Genomic DNA, 17,858 nt, shown 5'->3' with positions numbered 1-17,858 from the left:
TGGAAGCACCAAGGCTAGGGATACCAGGTCCCTCCTCTCCATCGGCAGGAGGTTTTTTTTGGGGTGGGGGGCTGGGGTGATAGTGCTCAGCTGCACACGACACGATTGCATCACTTCTGGATTTACCTCTGGAAGCACCGTGGCGCTACGGCCGCTTTAGCACTCAAACCTCCAATGGGTGATCCCCGCTCTGGAGCAGCTGGGTGGATTGGCGGGCAGCCCACCCACCTGGCAACCCTAACCAAGGCTGAGATAACAGACACATCTGTACTATAAGAATAAACCAGCCTGACTAGCCCTGTTCACACATTACAGTGAACACAAGTACAATCGGTGTACAGTATATGCTCGATTTTTCTTTGTACATGTGTTGAGTAATTCTTAAGTTAAGCTTAACGCTTGTACAGCTTGAGCATGTGATTTAAACCCCACATTTACCCCTGGATGTATCGCATCAACAGATCCTCTTTGACTGTTTGAAATAATCTTAAAGAAGCTTCTTTGCAAGGTAGCTTTCAGGTTATCCATTTGGAAGGGGACTGGTCATGCTTGTTGAAAGCACCCATTTTTTCTTAATACGATTGGTGTATGGGGGTGGTGCAGGCATAGGGCATGTGTTTACCTTTTAAAAATCCACAAGTAGTATCTGTCTTATAAGGCAAATTCTGTTGGGGGCACACATGTGTTCTTTCTAGTTTTGCTCCCAGAAATTATTCCGGCAAGAACCTTAAAGGCAGAACTACACATTATAGGAAACAGTTCTGCCACTGAAAATGGTAGCCATGTTTCAGATAGTAAACTTCCTTTCATATGTGTGATACAACTTAGCTCATGCTAGCATAACATCCAGATCGCAAGATGCCATAGTCCTGCTGTACACCACCTTGGTCAGGCCACACCTGGAGTACTGAGTGCAGTTCTGGAGGCCTCACTTCAAAAAGGTTGCCGACAGAATGAAGCAGGTACAGAGGAGAGCGACGAGGATGATCAGGGGCTTGGAGACCAAGCCCTACGAGGAAAGGCTGAGGGACCGGGGCATGTTCAGTCTCGAGAAAAGGAGGTTGAGGAGGGACATAATTGCTGCCTAAGTATTTGAAAGGCTGTCACTTAGAGAAGGGCAGGGAGTTCTTCCTGTTGGCAGCAAAGGATAGGACTTGTAATAATGGATTTAAATTATGGAGGAAAGGTACCTGCTGATCATTAGGGAAATAATTTTTTACGGTAAGAGTAGTTCAGCCATGGAATTGGCTGCCTGGGGCGTGGTGAGCTCCCCCTCACTGGCAGTCTTCAAGCAGCAGCTGGACAAACACTTGTCAGGGATGCTTTAGGTTGATCCTGCATTGAGCAGGGGGTTGGACTAGATGGCCTTGTATGGCCCCTTCCAACTCCATGTTTCTGTTATTCTAAAGGTAAAGGTAGCCCCCTGTGCAAGCACCGGATCATTCCTGACCCATGGGGTGACGTCACATCCCAATGTTTACTAGGTAGACTTTGTTTACGGGGTGGTTTGCCAGTGCCTTCCCCAGTCATCTTCCCTTTACCCCCAGCAAGCTGGGTACTCGTTTTACCGACCTTGGAAGGATGGAAGGCTGAGTCAACCTTGAGCCAGCTATCCTGAAACCGACTTCCGTCGGGATCGAACTCAGGTCGTGAGCAGAGCTTGGACTGCAGTACTGCAGCTTACCACTCTGCGCCACAAGGCTCTTTCTATGATTCTATGCCCCTGTAATTGTCTGCCAATCTTGGGGGACAGAAAAATGCTCGTCCTAATGACATCATAACACTGGGGAAGTTGTACTGCACATTCCAAATGCACAGAGCCTGACACGGGCCTGCCATTTTTGGCAGCAGCCCTGCGTTTCTTAAAGCATGTAATTTCCCTGTAAAGAGACCACCCTAAAGAATTCACAGTTGATGAGAATGGATAAAAGGGCAGAAGTAATTTGCCCAAAGCTTCACAAGAGATCTATGGCACAGATGGAACCTGAACAGATATATGAAGATTTCCTCTGTCTGCTCCACTTTTTACCCACCGGATCACATTGCCCTCCTGCTTTTCTTTTTCTCTCTCTCTCTGACGGCAGCGTGCAAAAACACACATTGCATCTTATTTCAAATGAAATAACTTGTGATAGTAGCTCATAAAACATCCGCTTTGAAACCCCTGCAGTCCAAGTTGAGCGCTGCCAGCATGTTTTCCCCCCTTCCAAATTACAAGCAGAGAGAGGTTCTTTTAGGAATTGAGGAGAGATTTAAAAAAAAAAAAACCCAACAAAATTACAGACTGAAGGGATATCTCAAGGGCCTCAGTAATGGGATAATGAAGCCTTTTAACTTTTAAGTCAGTGGTTCAAATTCAGCCCAGGTTGGTAAAATTACCAAAAGGCATCTAATGGCCTGTCTGAATACCTACATGAAAAGAATTGTTGGTTCCTTTATGGAGCGATGTCTGTAGTACTGAAGGCGCCAGCCCATCACAGCCGGCGGTAATTGGTACCTTCCCTAGCAGGGAAGCCAAGAACCCTTTTGGTAATAGAGGCTGAAGCATTGCTTTGCCCCTTAACTGTTTATTCTCCAAATCCTGGAGGATACAAGTCAATTCTGGGGTTTAAGGCCATAGATGCTTGTATATTTACTTTAATTAATATGTGCATGCCTTCAGCAGAAGATGGCGATTGTTCTAGCATTTTCTAAATAGAAAGAGCCATATGGGTCCCCCGGTTAACACATGAACATATGGAGCTGCCTTATACTGAATCAGACCCTTGGTCCATCAAAGTCAGTATTGTCTACTCAGACCGGCAGCAGCTTTCCAGGGTCTCAGGCTGTGATCTTTCACATCACCTACTTGCCTGGTCCCTTTAACTGGAGATGCCGGGGATTGAACCTGGGACCTTCTGCATGCCAAGCAGATGCTCTACCACTGAGCCACAGCCCCTAGATCACACTATACTTGGAAGAGGGGGAAAAGAAAGGCCAAGGATGGGTGCCTGTCCTTTCCTTCTAAAGCTAGAGAGATTGCTGACCTGGATAGCCCAGGTTAGCCTGATCTCATCCGATCTTGGAAGCTAAGCAGGGTCAGGTCTGGTCAGTATTTGGGTGGGAGACCACCAAGTCTAAAGTCTCAGTGCAGAGGCCAGCAAAGGCAAACCTCCTCTGTTCATCTCTTGCCCTGAAAACCCTACAGAGACTCTCCATAAGTCAGCTGTGACTTGATGGTCAAAAGAGAGAGAGAGAGAGAGCAATCTCCCTTGTACAGCATGATAGGAAGGGTGGGAGACTACATAAGCCCTTCACCAAACCATGTCCGTGCCTGTTATAAACAAGCCACTGGTTGTCATTGCAAGCAAATCTAAATTTGTGAGGTCACAATAGGGCCAGTGAGACCTAGGAATCCCTCTTGTGTGGGGGGCAGGTGGTGAAGGTGGTTTAATAGTGCATGAAAATGATTATGTGTAAACTCAGTCTTTGGTCATTAACTATTCTCAAACATCCAGTAGCAATAAAACAACTGCTGTGGTCCAGAAGGGAATGTGATCAAAAGAGCCATAGGTAAAGCTAGCATCATATATGCGCTTGGATAGCATGGCTGATGCTGCCATTTTACACGTTGAATGTGTGTTTTTGACTCTGAATCTCGATTCATTCATTCTTGAAACAGCCTCCTTTCATGTATTCAGGTTACTCGCTCGTCAATAATATTTGTGAAGAGGGGAGAGGCTGTGGCTCAGCAGTAAAGCCTCTGCTTTGCATGCAGAAGATCCCAGGCTCAATCACTGGCATCTCTACTTATAAAAGGTCGGGTGGTAGGTGATGCGAAAGATCTCTACCTGAGACCCTGGAGAGCCCCTGCCAGTCAGACTTAGATCATGCTAAGCTGGGTAGATTGATTTTCTGACTTGGTATAAGGCATCTTCATGTGGTCGGTCTAAAGAGGGGCTATGGAAGGGCTTGCACCTCAATACTAGAGGACCTGCTTGCATACAGAAAGCCCCAGGTTCAGTTGGCATCTCTAGTGAAAGGGCCTCAGATAGCAGATGTCAGGAAAGACGTTCCTTGGCCTGAAGAGCTGCTACCAGACAGCGGAGGAGACACTAAGCTAATGGCTAGACTCACTGGAAGGCAGATTCATAAGTTTTTACAGTGAAGGGGCTGTGGCTCAGTGGTAGAGCATCTGCTTGGCATGCAAAAGGTCCCAGGTTCAATCCCCGGCATCTCCAGTTGAAGGGACTAGGCAAGTAGGTGATGTGAAAGACCTCAGCCTGAGACCCTGGAGAGCCACTGTCGGTCTGAGTAGATAATACTGACTTTGATGGACCAAGGGTCTGATTCAGTATAAGGCAGCTTCATGTGTGTTCATGAGCGGTAAGAACGCATTTGGAAGAAGCTACGAAGGTCAGCGGAAGAGCTGTTTGTGTGTAAATTTCTCGGTTTGATGCTGGGCATGTGTAGTGAAAGGCACTCTGGTAGCAGGAATTGGGAAAGACATTTTTCTGCCTGAGACCTTGGAGAACTGCTGTCGGCCAGAGTAGGCAATACTGAGCTAGATAGATCAGTATTCTGACATTCGGCCTTATGTCTTGAGTGGTGGTTCCATTGCAGTGCTAGCATGGGAGGAAACATTTGCTTTGAATATTCTGGACCGCTTTTCAGGTGTTGTAGGCCCGGATCATAGACAAACATTTTCCTCATCAGTAAACGTAGTGGTAGTTTACTGCAAGCATGCTCTTCTGGAAGTGTGGATGTGACCAAAACTACTAGATTGTGTATGAACCATGTCACAGGTCTTGTTCATGCTAGGTGAATCTGGTCAGTGCTCATAAGAATAATTTTCCAACTCTTTCCCACTCGGAGCATGCTTATAATTTGAGTTGTCCTCCCTGCCAGCACTTTTTTTTTTAGCTTCAGTGTAACTCAAGTATACATTTCTTTTCAAAACTTGTCAAGGGCATAGGATGTGAAATGAGAAATGTGTTTTCAGCTCTTCTGGAAGGAATATTTGCTGTCTCAGCCCAACTATTGGAAAGGATCTAAAGAACTAGCTCCCAAGAGCTCACCAATTTTACTAGCTTTATGTCAACAACAACCCTTTTTGCTCAAAAGAAAAGCATCCAATGTTCCCTTCCAAGAAATGTTAATCTTAAACAGGGAGAATATATTCATCTGTTACTTCTGGAAATTCCGGAGAAAGCTTAACATGTGTTACGAAGCATTGTGCCAATTTTCGGTCTTTCAACACACATCACATCTTGCATTTATTGGAAGCAAAGGCTAGGTTTTTTTGTCCCCTTGCTCTTCCCCTGACCCCCGTCCCATTTTTACCCAGTCCTGGTCATGTAAACAGACGTTGGTTGTTTATGCATGGGTACCTTCACTCACTTTCGCCCCCGGTCTGTCTCGGTTGTTCCTTGGAGTTATGCATGAGGTTTCCCTCCATTAGAGATGACCCCGCTGCCAGCCCTCACAAGTCCCGGGACTTCCCATGCCTCTCTTAACCCGACTCTTCCCTCTCCTTCCATCTCAGCACGGGTGAAATCCCGTGCATAAGGCAAAGTGCGGGCCACACAAGCTTGGTTTCTATCACAGCCAATTACAAAGCAGCATGTAAAGAGGTGGGGATTCAAATACTTCCTGCTTCCTAGAAGCTCTTTCTGAGCAGAAGAATGCTTCCTTTCATATTGCTTTGTTTTTTGTTCTTAAAATGCTTTTTTTATGCGGCAGTTGGGTTTGGGGGGGATTTTCTCTCTACAATGTAAGCCAAGCAGCATTTAAAGGGGCGGGGCCTTGGTTTGAGCTTAAAGACTGCTGGTGCATCGATTCCCAACAGGAAAGTGTGGGTCCAGTGAGCAATGAACCTCAGGTAAAACTCCCACGCATAAACGACCATTGTGTTGCACTGAGTTTGATGGGACTTACTTCCAGGTATACACATGACTCTATGAAGCTTTGCTCACCGCTCCAACTGTCCCAGTGCTGCCAGCCAGCTTTGACTTGCAAAGGTTCTTGGGAGGTCCAGAACAGAAAAGGAATAAAAAGTATGCCTTCAAACAAAACGGGATTGTGTCTAGAGTCCCTGTAAGCACTCTTAAGCCGTATGAATTCCTCCCCTTCTCCATACACACAGGGACTGCTCCTGACTGTTCTAAGGGGGAAATATCACTACAACAAAACTCGAGTTTCCTTTTTGGCGTTTTGCAGTCCTGCGAGTGCCTCTTTGTTCTCATGCAGTGGGAAGTTGTGCTTGCTAGTGCTGTTGTGTCAGAGCTGTGCTTTGAAGGAAGTGTTCGAGTTTACACAAAGGCCCACCTGAAATTGCTACCCTTATTCATACGCCACATGGTTTTGGGTTTTGTGTGTGCGTTGGGAACCCACACAGAGGAAAAATGCCTCCTGCTGCACTTGAGCTTTTTACATTACATGTGCCACTCTCTGGTTACTGATCTGTGTACAATGAATGCAGTTTCATTCCACAAAATTGGAGAGCTTTCTTCTTTTCTACCATGGACAATGAATGGAAGACAACAATTTTCTGGGGATGTCTTCTCGTTTGTGAGTTGAGCTAATGCCACCTAGAAGGTTTAACTTGTAACACGACAGCATTATAGTATCATGTAGTGACAACATACAAACGATTGTTAGCGTTACAATACAACATGTACATGTATATTAATTTTGTTCCTTCCTTCCACATACCTGTGTTTCCCCTCCCCCCATGAATCAAACTATGGGGGAGGGGTTTAAACTAGAAAAGGGCATGGGGAAAACCGAAATCTTCCCTCTCCTTGAAGTGCTGCTCCAACTCAACTTCTCCTCTTCCTGGTGGCTGCTTTCAAGTAAAAACATCAGGAAATCCGATGTGCATGCTATGTAGTGTGGCTCTAAAATGTCAGCTCAAAGAGATACAAACGTCTAAAAATGCCAATCTGCTATGAGATTTGAATTAGAAGGTCATCATCCAAGGAGGAGAGAGAGGACGTTGGCATGCAGCATACAACAATAGTGTGGGCATCCATTATTTCTAGAACTATAGGTACAGACTTGGCATGGGTTATCTTGACCTTGAAATGCTGGAGGTTTTGTGCTGGAGAGAGACAGCGCATTCCTGAGTGGAATGGCTGCACCAGTCATAGGAGGTTTCCACCCCCACCCCACCCCGGGGCCAAAACCTCCTAGTGGCAGGGAAAATCTGTGCAACCCTACATAGGGTTCTCGCCAAAATAAAAAAGGGGCATTCCCGGCCCGAAAGGGCTTTGGAGCCTGCTTAAAGGCAGCTCCTCCCCCGCCCAGCGCTGGAACACCCCAGGAACGCCCCGAGACCACCCTCCTGGGGACAGCGCATGGAAGTGCGCCATCTGCATGCCGGCGCAAGGCTGTGCCGGTGTCCCTGGGCTGCGCTACCAGAGCAGCGTGGGGATGGCAGCATCCGGGACTTCCCACCAGCGTCTGGGCAACTCTTATGCCGGCACAGCCCCTTTTTTGCCTCCTGAGCTCTTTCAGCCAAAGAGCTCAGGAATCCTGTTAGTTTCCTTGGGAGGAACGATGACTGGAGTTACAGATACATAGCTTGAGCAGAAATAACAGGGTGCTTGTTTCATAGCTGATTCAGGTTTCCCAAATCCGTAGAATGCTTACTAGGTACTCAGGTCCACAGAAAAATATGTGGCATGCCCCTTTCTCACTCTGAGGTGGGGGGCACATTGTCTAAATGGAGCGATATGTATTTTGCATTCACATACAGCTTCAGTACATGCAAACCAGAACCCTGAAAAATCAGGGGGGGGGGGGTTGTGGCATGTACTGAAGCTGTAAATACATGCAATGTTCCTGCTCAATCAACATGGCAATGTGCATATCAAGTGGATCTACATGCGGTTGTTGGCATTTTGGTATATGCGGATGTGACATCTGAAAAGGGCGCACGCTTCCAGTGCTGCCTTTCTCTTCAACCCATGTTTCAGGTTGAGCGGCAATCGAACGAAGTTAAAGAGCTGCTTGCTTGAGCTGACTCCCCCTTTAATCTCCCTGGCTTATCGTAATCAACAAGAATAGTCTATCATGTGCAAGAGAGATCGCAGTTCCTCTTCCTTGCATGACAGAAAACCATGTCCGTTTCAACAACGTGAATATGACAAAATCAATAAACATTTGGATCACTGCCATGTTGTAAAGCAGAGACAGAACGGAGGTAATGGAAATCTTGCATTAACAGTTGATCTGTAAATAGCTGCACAATGGACCTTGTATGGTTATATGTTGGGCCCGAGAGTTTGCTTTAATAGCTTTAAAGAGGTCCAACCAGCAATAAACTATGTTGACATGGTTTTTCTTTTACCATCGGCTTCCTGTTCACTGCTAATAGTTTTACACCATAAAACGGATAAAGTAAAGACAAACAAATAAAGATATTTGCTTCAGGGTACTAATCTTTACAAGGGTTAACATTTTCCAGATATCTCAGTCTCCTAGACTAGAAGGCAAACAAACCCTTGGGGGACACTGACATGTGGGGCTTTGAGCACAGATGCAATTCACCCATGTACAGAGCTTTGGTATTGTTCTCACGGAAGCGCTAGGTCTGTTTCTAGCACGTACCACTTCAGATTGCAGGTGGGGGTTCACATGATGGAGCATAAGAGCCCTGCTGAGTCAAGAGTGGTTTATCTAATCCAGCATTCACTTTCCCATAGTGTCCCACCAGATGTTCTTGGAAGGCCTACAAAGCAGGTTATGGAGGCCAAAGCCCTCCCCCATTTCTGCCTCCCCGTCCTGCAACTGATACTGAGAAGAACACTGAATAGTCTGATCCGCTTTGAGTTCCAGTAAGACGAAGTAAATAAATAACCAGGAGGTTCTAGTTAGTCATCATGGCTAATTGCCATAGATAAATCTGTTGTCCATGAAAAAATAGTTGCCATGTTGGTCTGCAGTAGAACAGTTGGTCTCTAAAGTCCTTACTGGACTTGAATCTAACAAGATTTCCGGGAATTACAACTGATCTCCAAACCACAGGTATTAATTCCCCTAAAGAAAATGGGGTCTGTGGCATTATACTCTGCTGGGCTCCTCCCCTCCCCAGACCCTGCACTCCCCAGGTTTCATTCCCAAATATCCTGGAATTTCCCAGTCTGGTGTAGGCAACCCTACCTTCACCAAAAACTCTATGCAGAAGTTGCCACAGGCACGTCTAAGTAGGTGTTGCTTCCTCTCAGCTATCACTGTATGAATGGCAACTGTATAGGCGATTCTGATGGAACATGCACTTGATTCCTCGGTTTGTTGTGTTGACATCTGTCGTCATTGTCCCCTGAACCAATTATTATGAAATGGCACCATTAACGTAAGATGGTAGAGGAAGCATCATGTGGATGGATGTTTGATTTATTGATTAGAAACCACACATCTGGTGTCCTTGTATCTGGAACTGATGGTCCTCATATTTGACTCTTTCAGGTATCATTCTTGTGCCTCCCATTGGTAAAGTTTAACCACTCTTCTTGCTGTCGGCTCAGAGTAGCTCATAATAAAACCATCCAAAGTAGATATGCAGAAGCCATATCAATAAAAGCACCACAAGTATCAAGACAATAGCTCCCTCCTAGTTTTGCAATTTGACCAATAGCCAATTCCAAGCCAGAACAGGCACAATCCAAGTGTCAATCCAACAGCCAAGTGGTGGGCCAGCATTAAGCAAGTTCAGTGGTTGAGGCATGGGTCAGATTGACTGTGTTCAGAGTGACTGATGTGGGTCTGCTTCAGGCGTCAGTACAGATTAGGTTCTATAAGGATTGCACAATTTAACATGGAAAGAGCTTCAACAGAGATGTGGTCAGAACTATAGAAGCAGGTAGAAGGTCCCAGGTCTCCATTTAAAGAATCTTGGATAGCAGGGCTAGGAAAGACCCTGGAGAAGAACTACCAGTCAGAAGAGGCGGTACTGGGTTAGAGGGAACAAGGTTGCATTTATTTATTAAAATACTTGCATCTTGACTTATGTGGAGTCCGTGTATTTGACTGTGTGTAGCTCTTTATATCCTGATCATCTCCCCTGGTGGTTAATCAGCCAGCAAACCACAAATGGCTTTGCAGAGGGTGACAGAGAATATGCCTATTGTTTCTTTATTTGTTGTCTACCTGAGACTCCAGGCAGATTTCAAAAATATAAAAATAATGCAAGAAAACAGTATAAGACATACCGTAAACTATGCAATAGGACAAATTAGAAAACGGTGCAAATGAAAAGTTTAAGACATAACGTACTATACACAGTGCAAAAACTGGACTACAAAAGTTAGAAAAAAATGCAGTAAAAGCTAAAAAAGTAATACAGTAAACAGTACAATAGACTACAGTCTTCTTCCCTTCATAAAAGCACCCTCTTCAACAATTCCATTTTACTACCACCCTCTGCTGTTGATAAAAACGCCCTCCTGAAGAATTCTGGCATCCGCAGGCATGCCAGTCCACAACGTGGGTACAGTGTTTAAGGTCCAATACCTGGCATCTTAAGTTGGCTAGGAAAGACCAATGTCTAAGACTTCAGAGAGCTGCTGCCCCTAAGGGTACACAGTTACTTGGCTAGATGGACCAGTCTTCTAAATTGTTATATGGTAGCTTCTCATGCCCTTGTGTGTTGAAGGGTTTATTTTATTGTATTCATTTACTTATCTGGAACATTTGTATGGGTTAATGCTTATTTCTGCTCAGCTGTCCCCATTTGTTACTAGAGGTGAAGGACCAATGACCAGGAGCACTTCTGTATCTTGAGAAGAGTTATATGGGAAACAGCACTTGGTTATTGCATGTAGGAGGGAAAGCTCACCTTAATTTCCCCCCCTTCCTTTGTGGCATTATGCGCAACTTCCTTTGTTACTTACTCCGGCATCCCATTCCTTCCCACAGAGTTCTGCTCAGTCGCTTTCTGGAAAAGGCTATTCGGTAAGTCACCTTACTGCTGATTCTTCTATTTCGCTTCTGTTGCTGTTTTGATTGTTGAAGGCACGTGTCACCTGTGGTGAGTTCCCGGACGCCGAGGGAAATACCGATCGTGAAAAACGGGCTTTGGAGGAATGGCAGTCGTCACTCTAAACCGCCTTTCTTTATGCAAGAGCCTTAAACAATTTATTTTCGGAGCTTCTAAATTTTTTGCTCTTTTCGGTTCCTCCACGCATGGAGCTTACAAATCAAAGTCCATAGTTGTAGAATACAGACTGTTAACTTTTGGCTGAGTAAGACCAATTCTTTTTTCTTGGTGTTCGATTTTTCCCAGTATTCTGTATCTTTATAAGTGTTTGAAAGTAAGCATATTTAACCATAGCATCAGTCCATACAGAGCTCATCCGACTCCAAATAAAAAGACTGACAGCTCATTCCTGAGTCTCCAGGGCGAAAGCCCTTAGGAGGCCAGGGAGGCGCTGTGACAGCGTTTGGGCCCCCCGTGCCGGCATCATGCGAAGTGATCACGCGAAGTGATGGTATCGCTTTACTCTGCTCTGGTTAGACCTCAGCTAGACTACTGTGTACAGTTTTGGGCACCACAATTTAAGAAAGATGTAGAGAACCTGGAACGTGTCCAGAGGAGGGCAACAAAGATGGTGAGGGGTCTGGAGACCAAGTCCTATGAGGAAAGGTTGAAGGAGCTGGGTATGTTTAGCCTGAAGAGGAGAAGACTGAGAGGGGATATGGTAACCATCTTCAAGTACTTGAAGGGTTGTCATATAGAGGAGGGTGCCGAGTTGTTTTCTGTTGCCCCAGAAGGTCGGACCAGAAACAACGGGTTGAAATTAAATCAAAAGAGTTTCCGTCTAGACATTAGGAAGAATTTTCTAACAGAGTGGTTCCTCAGTGGAACAGGCTTCCTCGGGAGGTGGTCAGCTCTCCTTCCCTGGAGGTTTTTAAGAAGAGGTTAGATGGCCATCTGTCAGCAATGCTGATTCTAAGACCTTAAGCAGATGATGAGAGGGAGGGCATCTTGGCCATCTTCTGGTCACTAGGGGTGTGGAGGGGGGGAGGTAGTTGTGAATTTCCTGCATTGTGCAGGGGGTTGGACTTGATGGCCCTGGTGGTCCCTTCCAACTCTATGATTCTATGATCTGGGCATAAAAAGCCATGCTGGCATCCCGGGAGGCCGTTAGGCAACCTCCTGTCCCCTTTCACCCCGTGAACACCAGCGCAGAGAAGAGCAAAGCTGCGCCTGCGGGACCTTCAGGACCTTCTGCTGGGGTCCCACCAGCATAAAAGGCCATGCCGGCGTTCTGGGAGGCGTTCCCGGGGTGGGGCGGGGGGAGGAGCTACCATTAGGCAGCCTCCTGTCCCCTTTCGCCCCGTGAACGCTGGAGCACAGAAAAGCGAAGCTGCACCTGCTCTTTAGCAGGCGTAGCCTCACTTTTCTCTATGGGGCGAAAAGGCCCCGTTTTACAAAAAAAGCCGCTAAAGGGCTTTCCCCCTCCAGCATGCGGGGAACAGCTTTAGGAGGCGGCACTGTGGCTCCTCCTCCCCACAGTGCCCCCACGCCGAATCTCAGGAATGCGCTGTATGTGGTTATCTTTATTTCAATTTGCTTTGGTCTGAAGCTGCTGCTCCGAAGGCATCGCAGATAGCAACAGCCGTTACTATAGCCTGAACTGCTATTTATTTTAATTTTTAAAAAAAGATGGTGATTAACATACAGAGTGTTACATTTTAACAAGAAGCAATTTGAAGGAGAAACTGGGTTTATAATATAACATCTCATGCATTAAATATATTAAATGTTTTGAAGCCCCAGTTAGATTGGTTTACGGGCAAACTACATGTTTTGTTCAGGATCTATGATCAGATATCTGACATGAACTTTAAAAAGCAATCATGTGCGGGGGGGGCAACATGGATCAGGACAGGAGTGGCTTAAGGAAACAGGGCAGGGTGAATGTATTAACAGAAACCCCCTGAGTAGCTATGTGAAAGGGGGAAAAGTGTACTACATACGCCTGTCTTTTCCCTTCTTCCAGGCAAATGACAGCTGGGGGATCTTTATCAGAGAAACTATGTGGAGTGGGGAGCGGTTATCACCACCTCCGCTTCCCTAGTACAGCCCTGATCCAAATCTCCCCACCACCACTGCTGTTGCTTTTTAAGGTTAAAAGTACATGTTGGGAGATCAAATCACATATCCTTGTGCTATTTTGACCCTTAGATGATTCAGCATATGTAGTCTTATCTTTAGAAGAATCAGAAAGTGTTGTGCTGGACTGGTTTGAACAGCACAGGATGGTTTCCTAGAAAAGTTACAGTGGGGTGGATCCTGGACAGCCGTTGCTCAAACTGTCTCGGTTCAAAGGTATTCTGACTTGCAGATTTTGACTTGCCCAAAAATCTCTGTGATAAAGCCATGTTCGTAAAGGTCTTTCCACCCTCTTTTGAAGGTTCGTCACCATGATAAACAGCAATTATCGTGCAGTTCTGGTGTGGGTGTTTTTTCTTGTAAAAGGCCAATAAATCTTCAATCAGCAAATACAAACCTACTGCAAAGTGAAGTATTGCTGCAAGACTAAAACAAAATGGTATTCTGTGATTCTGTGTACAGTCGGCAGTGAAACCGCAGTCTCTTTTACCTATAGCTCGTGTGTTTACTGTGGGAAATTGTTTTGGGGATGAAAAATCATAACTGCCCTACGATAACACAAGGCTAGATTCGATGTTGAAATGAAGTTGGAATGTTTCGTGTTTCTGAGTCCCCATTTCCAGCACAACCCCTAGGCATTTTTTCTTCTTCAAAAAACCCCCAACAAAAACGCGAAAGTGAGGAGGAGAATCAAGCATAACCTAGCAAAGCAATCCAAAGCTGGCTTCCCTATAGCCTCAGACAAGTCCTATCTTTTTTTGACTACTTCCACTGAAGCTTTAAATTAAGTTCCCTGCCAGACGGAAAAAAGAAAGAGAACTCTTAATCCCTTTAGCATTTCTAATTGACAGTAGTGTTGTGGCAAATGCTGCCTTTGGTGAAGGTTTGTATTTTTGCAACTCAAGGCACACATTTTTGGATTGCCAGTTTTTAAGCTGTTTGTATTGGTCCAGCGGCTGGTCATAACGCAGCCTCTTTCCAACTTCAACTGCTAAGTTTGCGTTTAAAGGTTTTCACAGGATTTTGGATTCTGAGAGAGTCCACTGATTTGCATCTCATGGGAATTTTAATATATACTGTACGTCAGGTAAGCATTCAAGCTTATCTCCTGCATTGAAAACATTTTTTTTCTTTTGTTTGCTCCAGCTCCAAATGTCAGCCTGTATGCAAAGCAGAGCAATTGCAATGGGTTTCTCACTATATGTCTGAATGGCTGAATCCATCTATAATGGTAGTACTCCTTTGGACTTGCGGCAAAGTGGGCGGGTAAAAGAAAGCTCCTCTACTTTGCATCCCACCTGTAAAGCACAATAAAGAATACATGCTGGATAGTTATACTACAGAACAGTGTGAGTCACGTTCTGTTATCTGAAAGCTCTGTTTGCAAATCACTTATTTGCTTCTGGATTCAATAGCTTAATGGAAAAAGGCCAAAGGCCTTGCCACTAGCCCAGTGCTAATTAATCATAGACCAGGAATTTTTATCCCCCCTTTCTGAGAAGTTCCTTTTGATATGCTGAGCAAATGAGCATGTAGAAATACACGATTGCTTATCTGAAAGCCGTTGGAGCTCCGATATCATTTATTTCATCATCAGTAATCCTCATAGTGGCTGATGGATCGCTGTTAGATAAGTACATTGCTGATTTCTCAAGACAGCTGTAAGACACGTGATACCGAGCCTTACACAAGCCAGTCAGGTCTGGACCTGGTCACTGCCAGGGTAGGAAAACTCCAGAGAACTGTAAGAGAGCCAGCATGGTGTAGTGATTAAGAGCAGTGGACTCTAATCTGGAGAACCGGATTTGATTCCCTACTCCTCCACAGCCTGCTGGGTGACCTTTGGCTAGTCACAGTTCTCTCAGAACTCTTTAAGCCCCACCTTCCTCCCAAGGTGCCTGTTGTGTGTGTGTGGGGGGGGGGGAAGGGAAGTTGAGTTTCATAATGAAAGAATGGCAGAATATCTGTGCTATGAATAGGAGGTGGCTTCTGTAATACAGGGTTCACTCATCCTTGAGAGATTAGAAGGTTTGTGAAATAAGAAACTGGGAGACCCCAAGGAAAAGAAGTGATGTGCTTCCACCCCACTTTGTAGCCTGTATTGCAACAACAACAAACACACACACACAAACAATCCTTTCTTTCACGCATGAGCTTTAATTTAAGCCGAGGATTAGACCCCAGAGTTGTTGGGAATGCTCCGCACTGGAACATGTGAAGTAGTAACTCAGTTATAACATCAATGGTTGTGTCTCTGAGCTTGTGCAGACCTACTTTGCTTCAAGGGCTGTATAAACACTCGGCCCTCACACGTACCAAACAGGGGCCTGGCCCTTCAGGGTCTGAGATGTCAAACATATGGGCTATCTTAAGGAGCACCAACCTGAGGCTGACTTTATTTGAGCAGAACCTGCTTTTTCCTCCTGGTATTCTCTTTCTCCTGTTCAGTTGCCTCCATTCATTGATAGGTTCAGTATCCCCTAATCCAGTGGTTCTCAACCTTTTTTGCTCTATTCCCCCTTTCACCATTGTTCAGAATATAATTCCCCCCTTCCCACTCTAACTCAAAATTAAAACCAAACTACAATTTTACAGATTGTACATAATCTACAGGACATCACACTTTGCTGAATAGTGTTCCCAGTCGCTGTCGTCCCCGGAACCCTAAAATTCCCCCCTAGTGGGGAATTCTCCCCTTGTTGAGAACCCATGTGCCTAATCGGTTGATAGGTTCAGTATCCTTGATAGGTTCCGTATCCCCTAAACTCTCATCTTTTGGGTGCATTGGTACTGGGGGTGAGACCTAGCATGGGGAAAAAAACAAAACGAAACACCAGCAATGGTGCTCATTGGGCCATGTGTGTGTAAAGTGCCTTCAAGTTGCAGCCGACTTATGGCGACCCTTTTTGGGGTTTTCATGGCAAGAGACTAAAGGAGGTGGTTTGCCAGTGCCTTCCTCTGCACAGCAACCCTGGTATTCCTTGGTGGTCTCCCATCCAAATACTAACCAGGGCTGACCCTGCTTAGCTTCTGAGATCTGACGAGATCAGGCTAGCCTGGGCCATGCTGGTCAGGGCTCACTGGGGAAGCAAATTCCACTTAAAATGGAATTTTACATTTTACAAAATTCCTCCTATCCTTATTGAAGGTGGCAAATGAGTTCCATTACTATCAGCTGGGCTTGCTTTTGCATGAATGCATTTAGAAATGGAATGCAGGGGTGTACATTTATTTTGATTGGTTTGGAACATTGTGATCTCAGGATTGTTTGTGGAATTAATTGGCAAGGCGTCGCTTCAGACAGTAAGTCTCGAGAACAAAGTCTGTTCACGAGCTTTGTGTGAACAACAGAATGGAAGAGCAATTATTTTGCTACCAATTCACCGTTCAACAGTATGCCTGGGCATGTCTGTGAATGTAGCAAGCCTCTGTCTCTTAAGCAGTTCAGCAGCTGATTTTTGCGGGAGAAGTGGAATGCCAACACATTTATAGTGGTTAAGAGATTATCCTCTGTGACTTTATTTAAGCACGTATGTGAGAATACCTTGTTAACAGCCTTTTGTCAATTGTGTTGTGCATCAAGAGGAGATCAGAGGCCTCAACATTCATGTGCAAAAAAACAAACAAAAAACACTTGCCTTGTAAGCCCTTGAATCACACCAACCTTAAAAAGATAACTCCATTATGAAAGAAAAATACAGAAAACAAACCACGAGGCATTAGGGTAGAACAACATTAATGGATTAATTACATAGCTGATTACTTAATTATACATTAATATGTGGATTTTTAAATGGATTCTAATTGGAGCTCTCAGTGCCGAGGGCACAGCTGTACACAAAGTTTTAATGTCTTAAATACAGAGTCGATGAACCATGTTGTCCCTGGACATCCGCTGGAACAAAAGCAAGCTCAATGATGACATCCTTCTATTTTGTTTGAGCCCAAAGCAGTATTTTTACAAGCGATGACAGAAAACAACAAAATTAATCTGGCAAGTGGTGCCCGCTGAATTGCTTGTCACTGTAAAATATCAACCGCAGCTCAGCCTTTGAAAACTTCCTGCCTGCCCATTGGTGCCATCAAGAGACATTTTTTAATCTGGGGAATCGGACATTCCATGTTAAATTAGGTAGAAGTCTGTGGTGTTGAGACTTCAGTAGAGCCTTGTCAACTTCAGCAGAACTAGCCCCATGCTATGAAGTCTGAAGATTACAAGTGTAGGAAAGTTTGAACTGTAAAAAAAGTTGGATTAATGTCACAAGTCTTCTTCTGCCCCACTATCAGTGTGTGTGTGTGTGTGTGTGTGTGTGTGTGAGTGTGTGTGTAAAGTGCCGTCAAGTAGCAGCCGACTTATGGCAACCCAGTCGGGTTTTCAAGGCAAGAGACTAACAGAGGTGGTTTTCCATTGTCTTCCTCTGCACAACAGCCCTGGCATTCCTTGGTGGTCTCCCATCCAATTACTAACCAGGGTCAACACTGCTTAGCTTCTGAGCTCTGTTGAGATCAGGCTAGCCTGAGCCATCCAGGTCAGGGCACTAGTGTCATTATAGGTGGTGATTTTTAAGGGATACGATACAGAAGAGATCAGACAACTGGAGGTTTGGAGGTATTTATTTACTTTTATAGTCCACCTTTTTCACTAAGACTTGTGGTGGATTCTGATCCTGAGATGAGCCTATGGAGGAGGAGGAAGAGGAAGTAGTAGTAGTAGTAGTAGTAGTAGTAGTAGTAGTAGTAGTAGTGTTTTTTATATGCT

The 17,858-nt window shown here is 45.1% G+C and overlaps 1 protein-coding gene across 14 annotated transcripts in view; it reads left to right on the top strand.

The window, feature by feature from the left end:
- The window catches only part of FBRSL1 (fibrosin like 1), an 823,361-nt gene that overhangs the window by 377,613 nt on the left and 427,890 nt on the right, over window positions 1-17,858 (top strand). For 12 of the 14 annotated variants that reach the window (XM_056859860.1, XM_056859850.1, XM_056859859.1 and 9 more), the window contains exon 4: window positions 10,900-10,935. The exons of the other annotated variants lie outside the window; for them this stretch is intronic. In XM_056859860.1, coding sequence (XP_056715838.1) covers window positions 10,900-10,935 — 36 coding nt within the window. The remainder of the gene's footprint in view (window positions 1-10,899; window positions 10,936-17,858) is intronic. 14 annotated transcript variants of the gene reach the window in all.

Source organism: Euleptes europaea, chromosome 13 (assembly GCF_029931775.1).
Source record: "Euleptes europaea isolate rEulEur1 chromosome 13, rEulEur1.hap1, whole genome shotgun sequence".
NCBI classification, from domain to species: domain Eukaryota; kingdom Metazoa; phylum Chordata; class Lepidosauria; order Squamata; family Sphaerodactylidae; genus Euleptes; species Euleptes europaea.
This window is presented reverse-complemented; position numbering and strand designations above follow the sequence as displayed.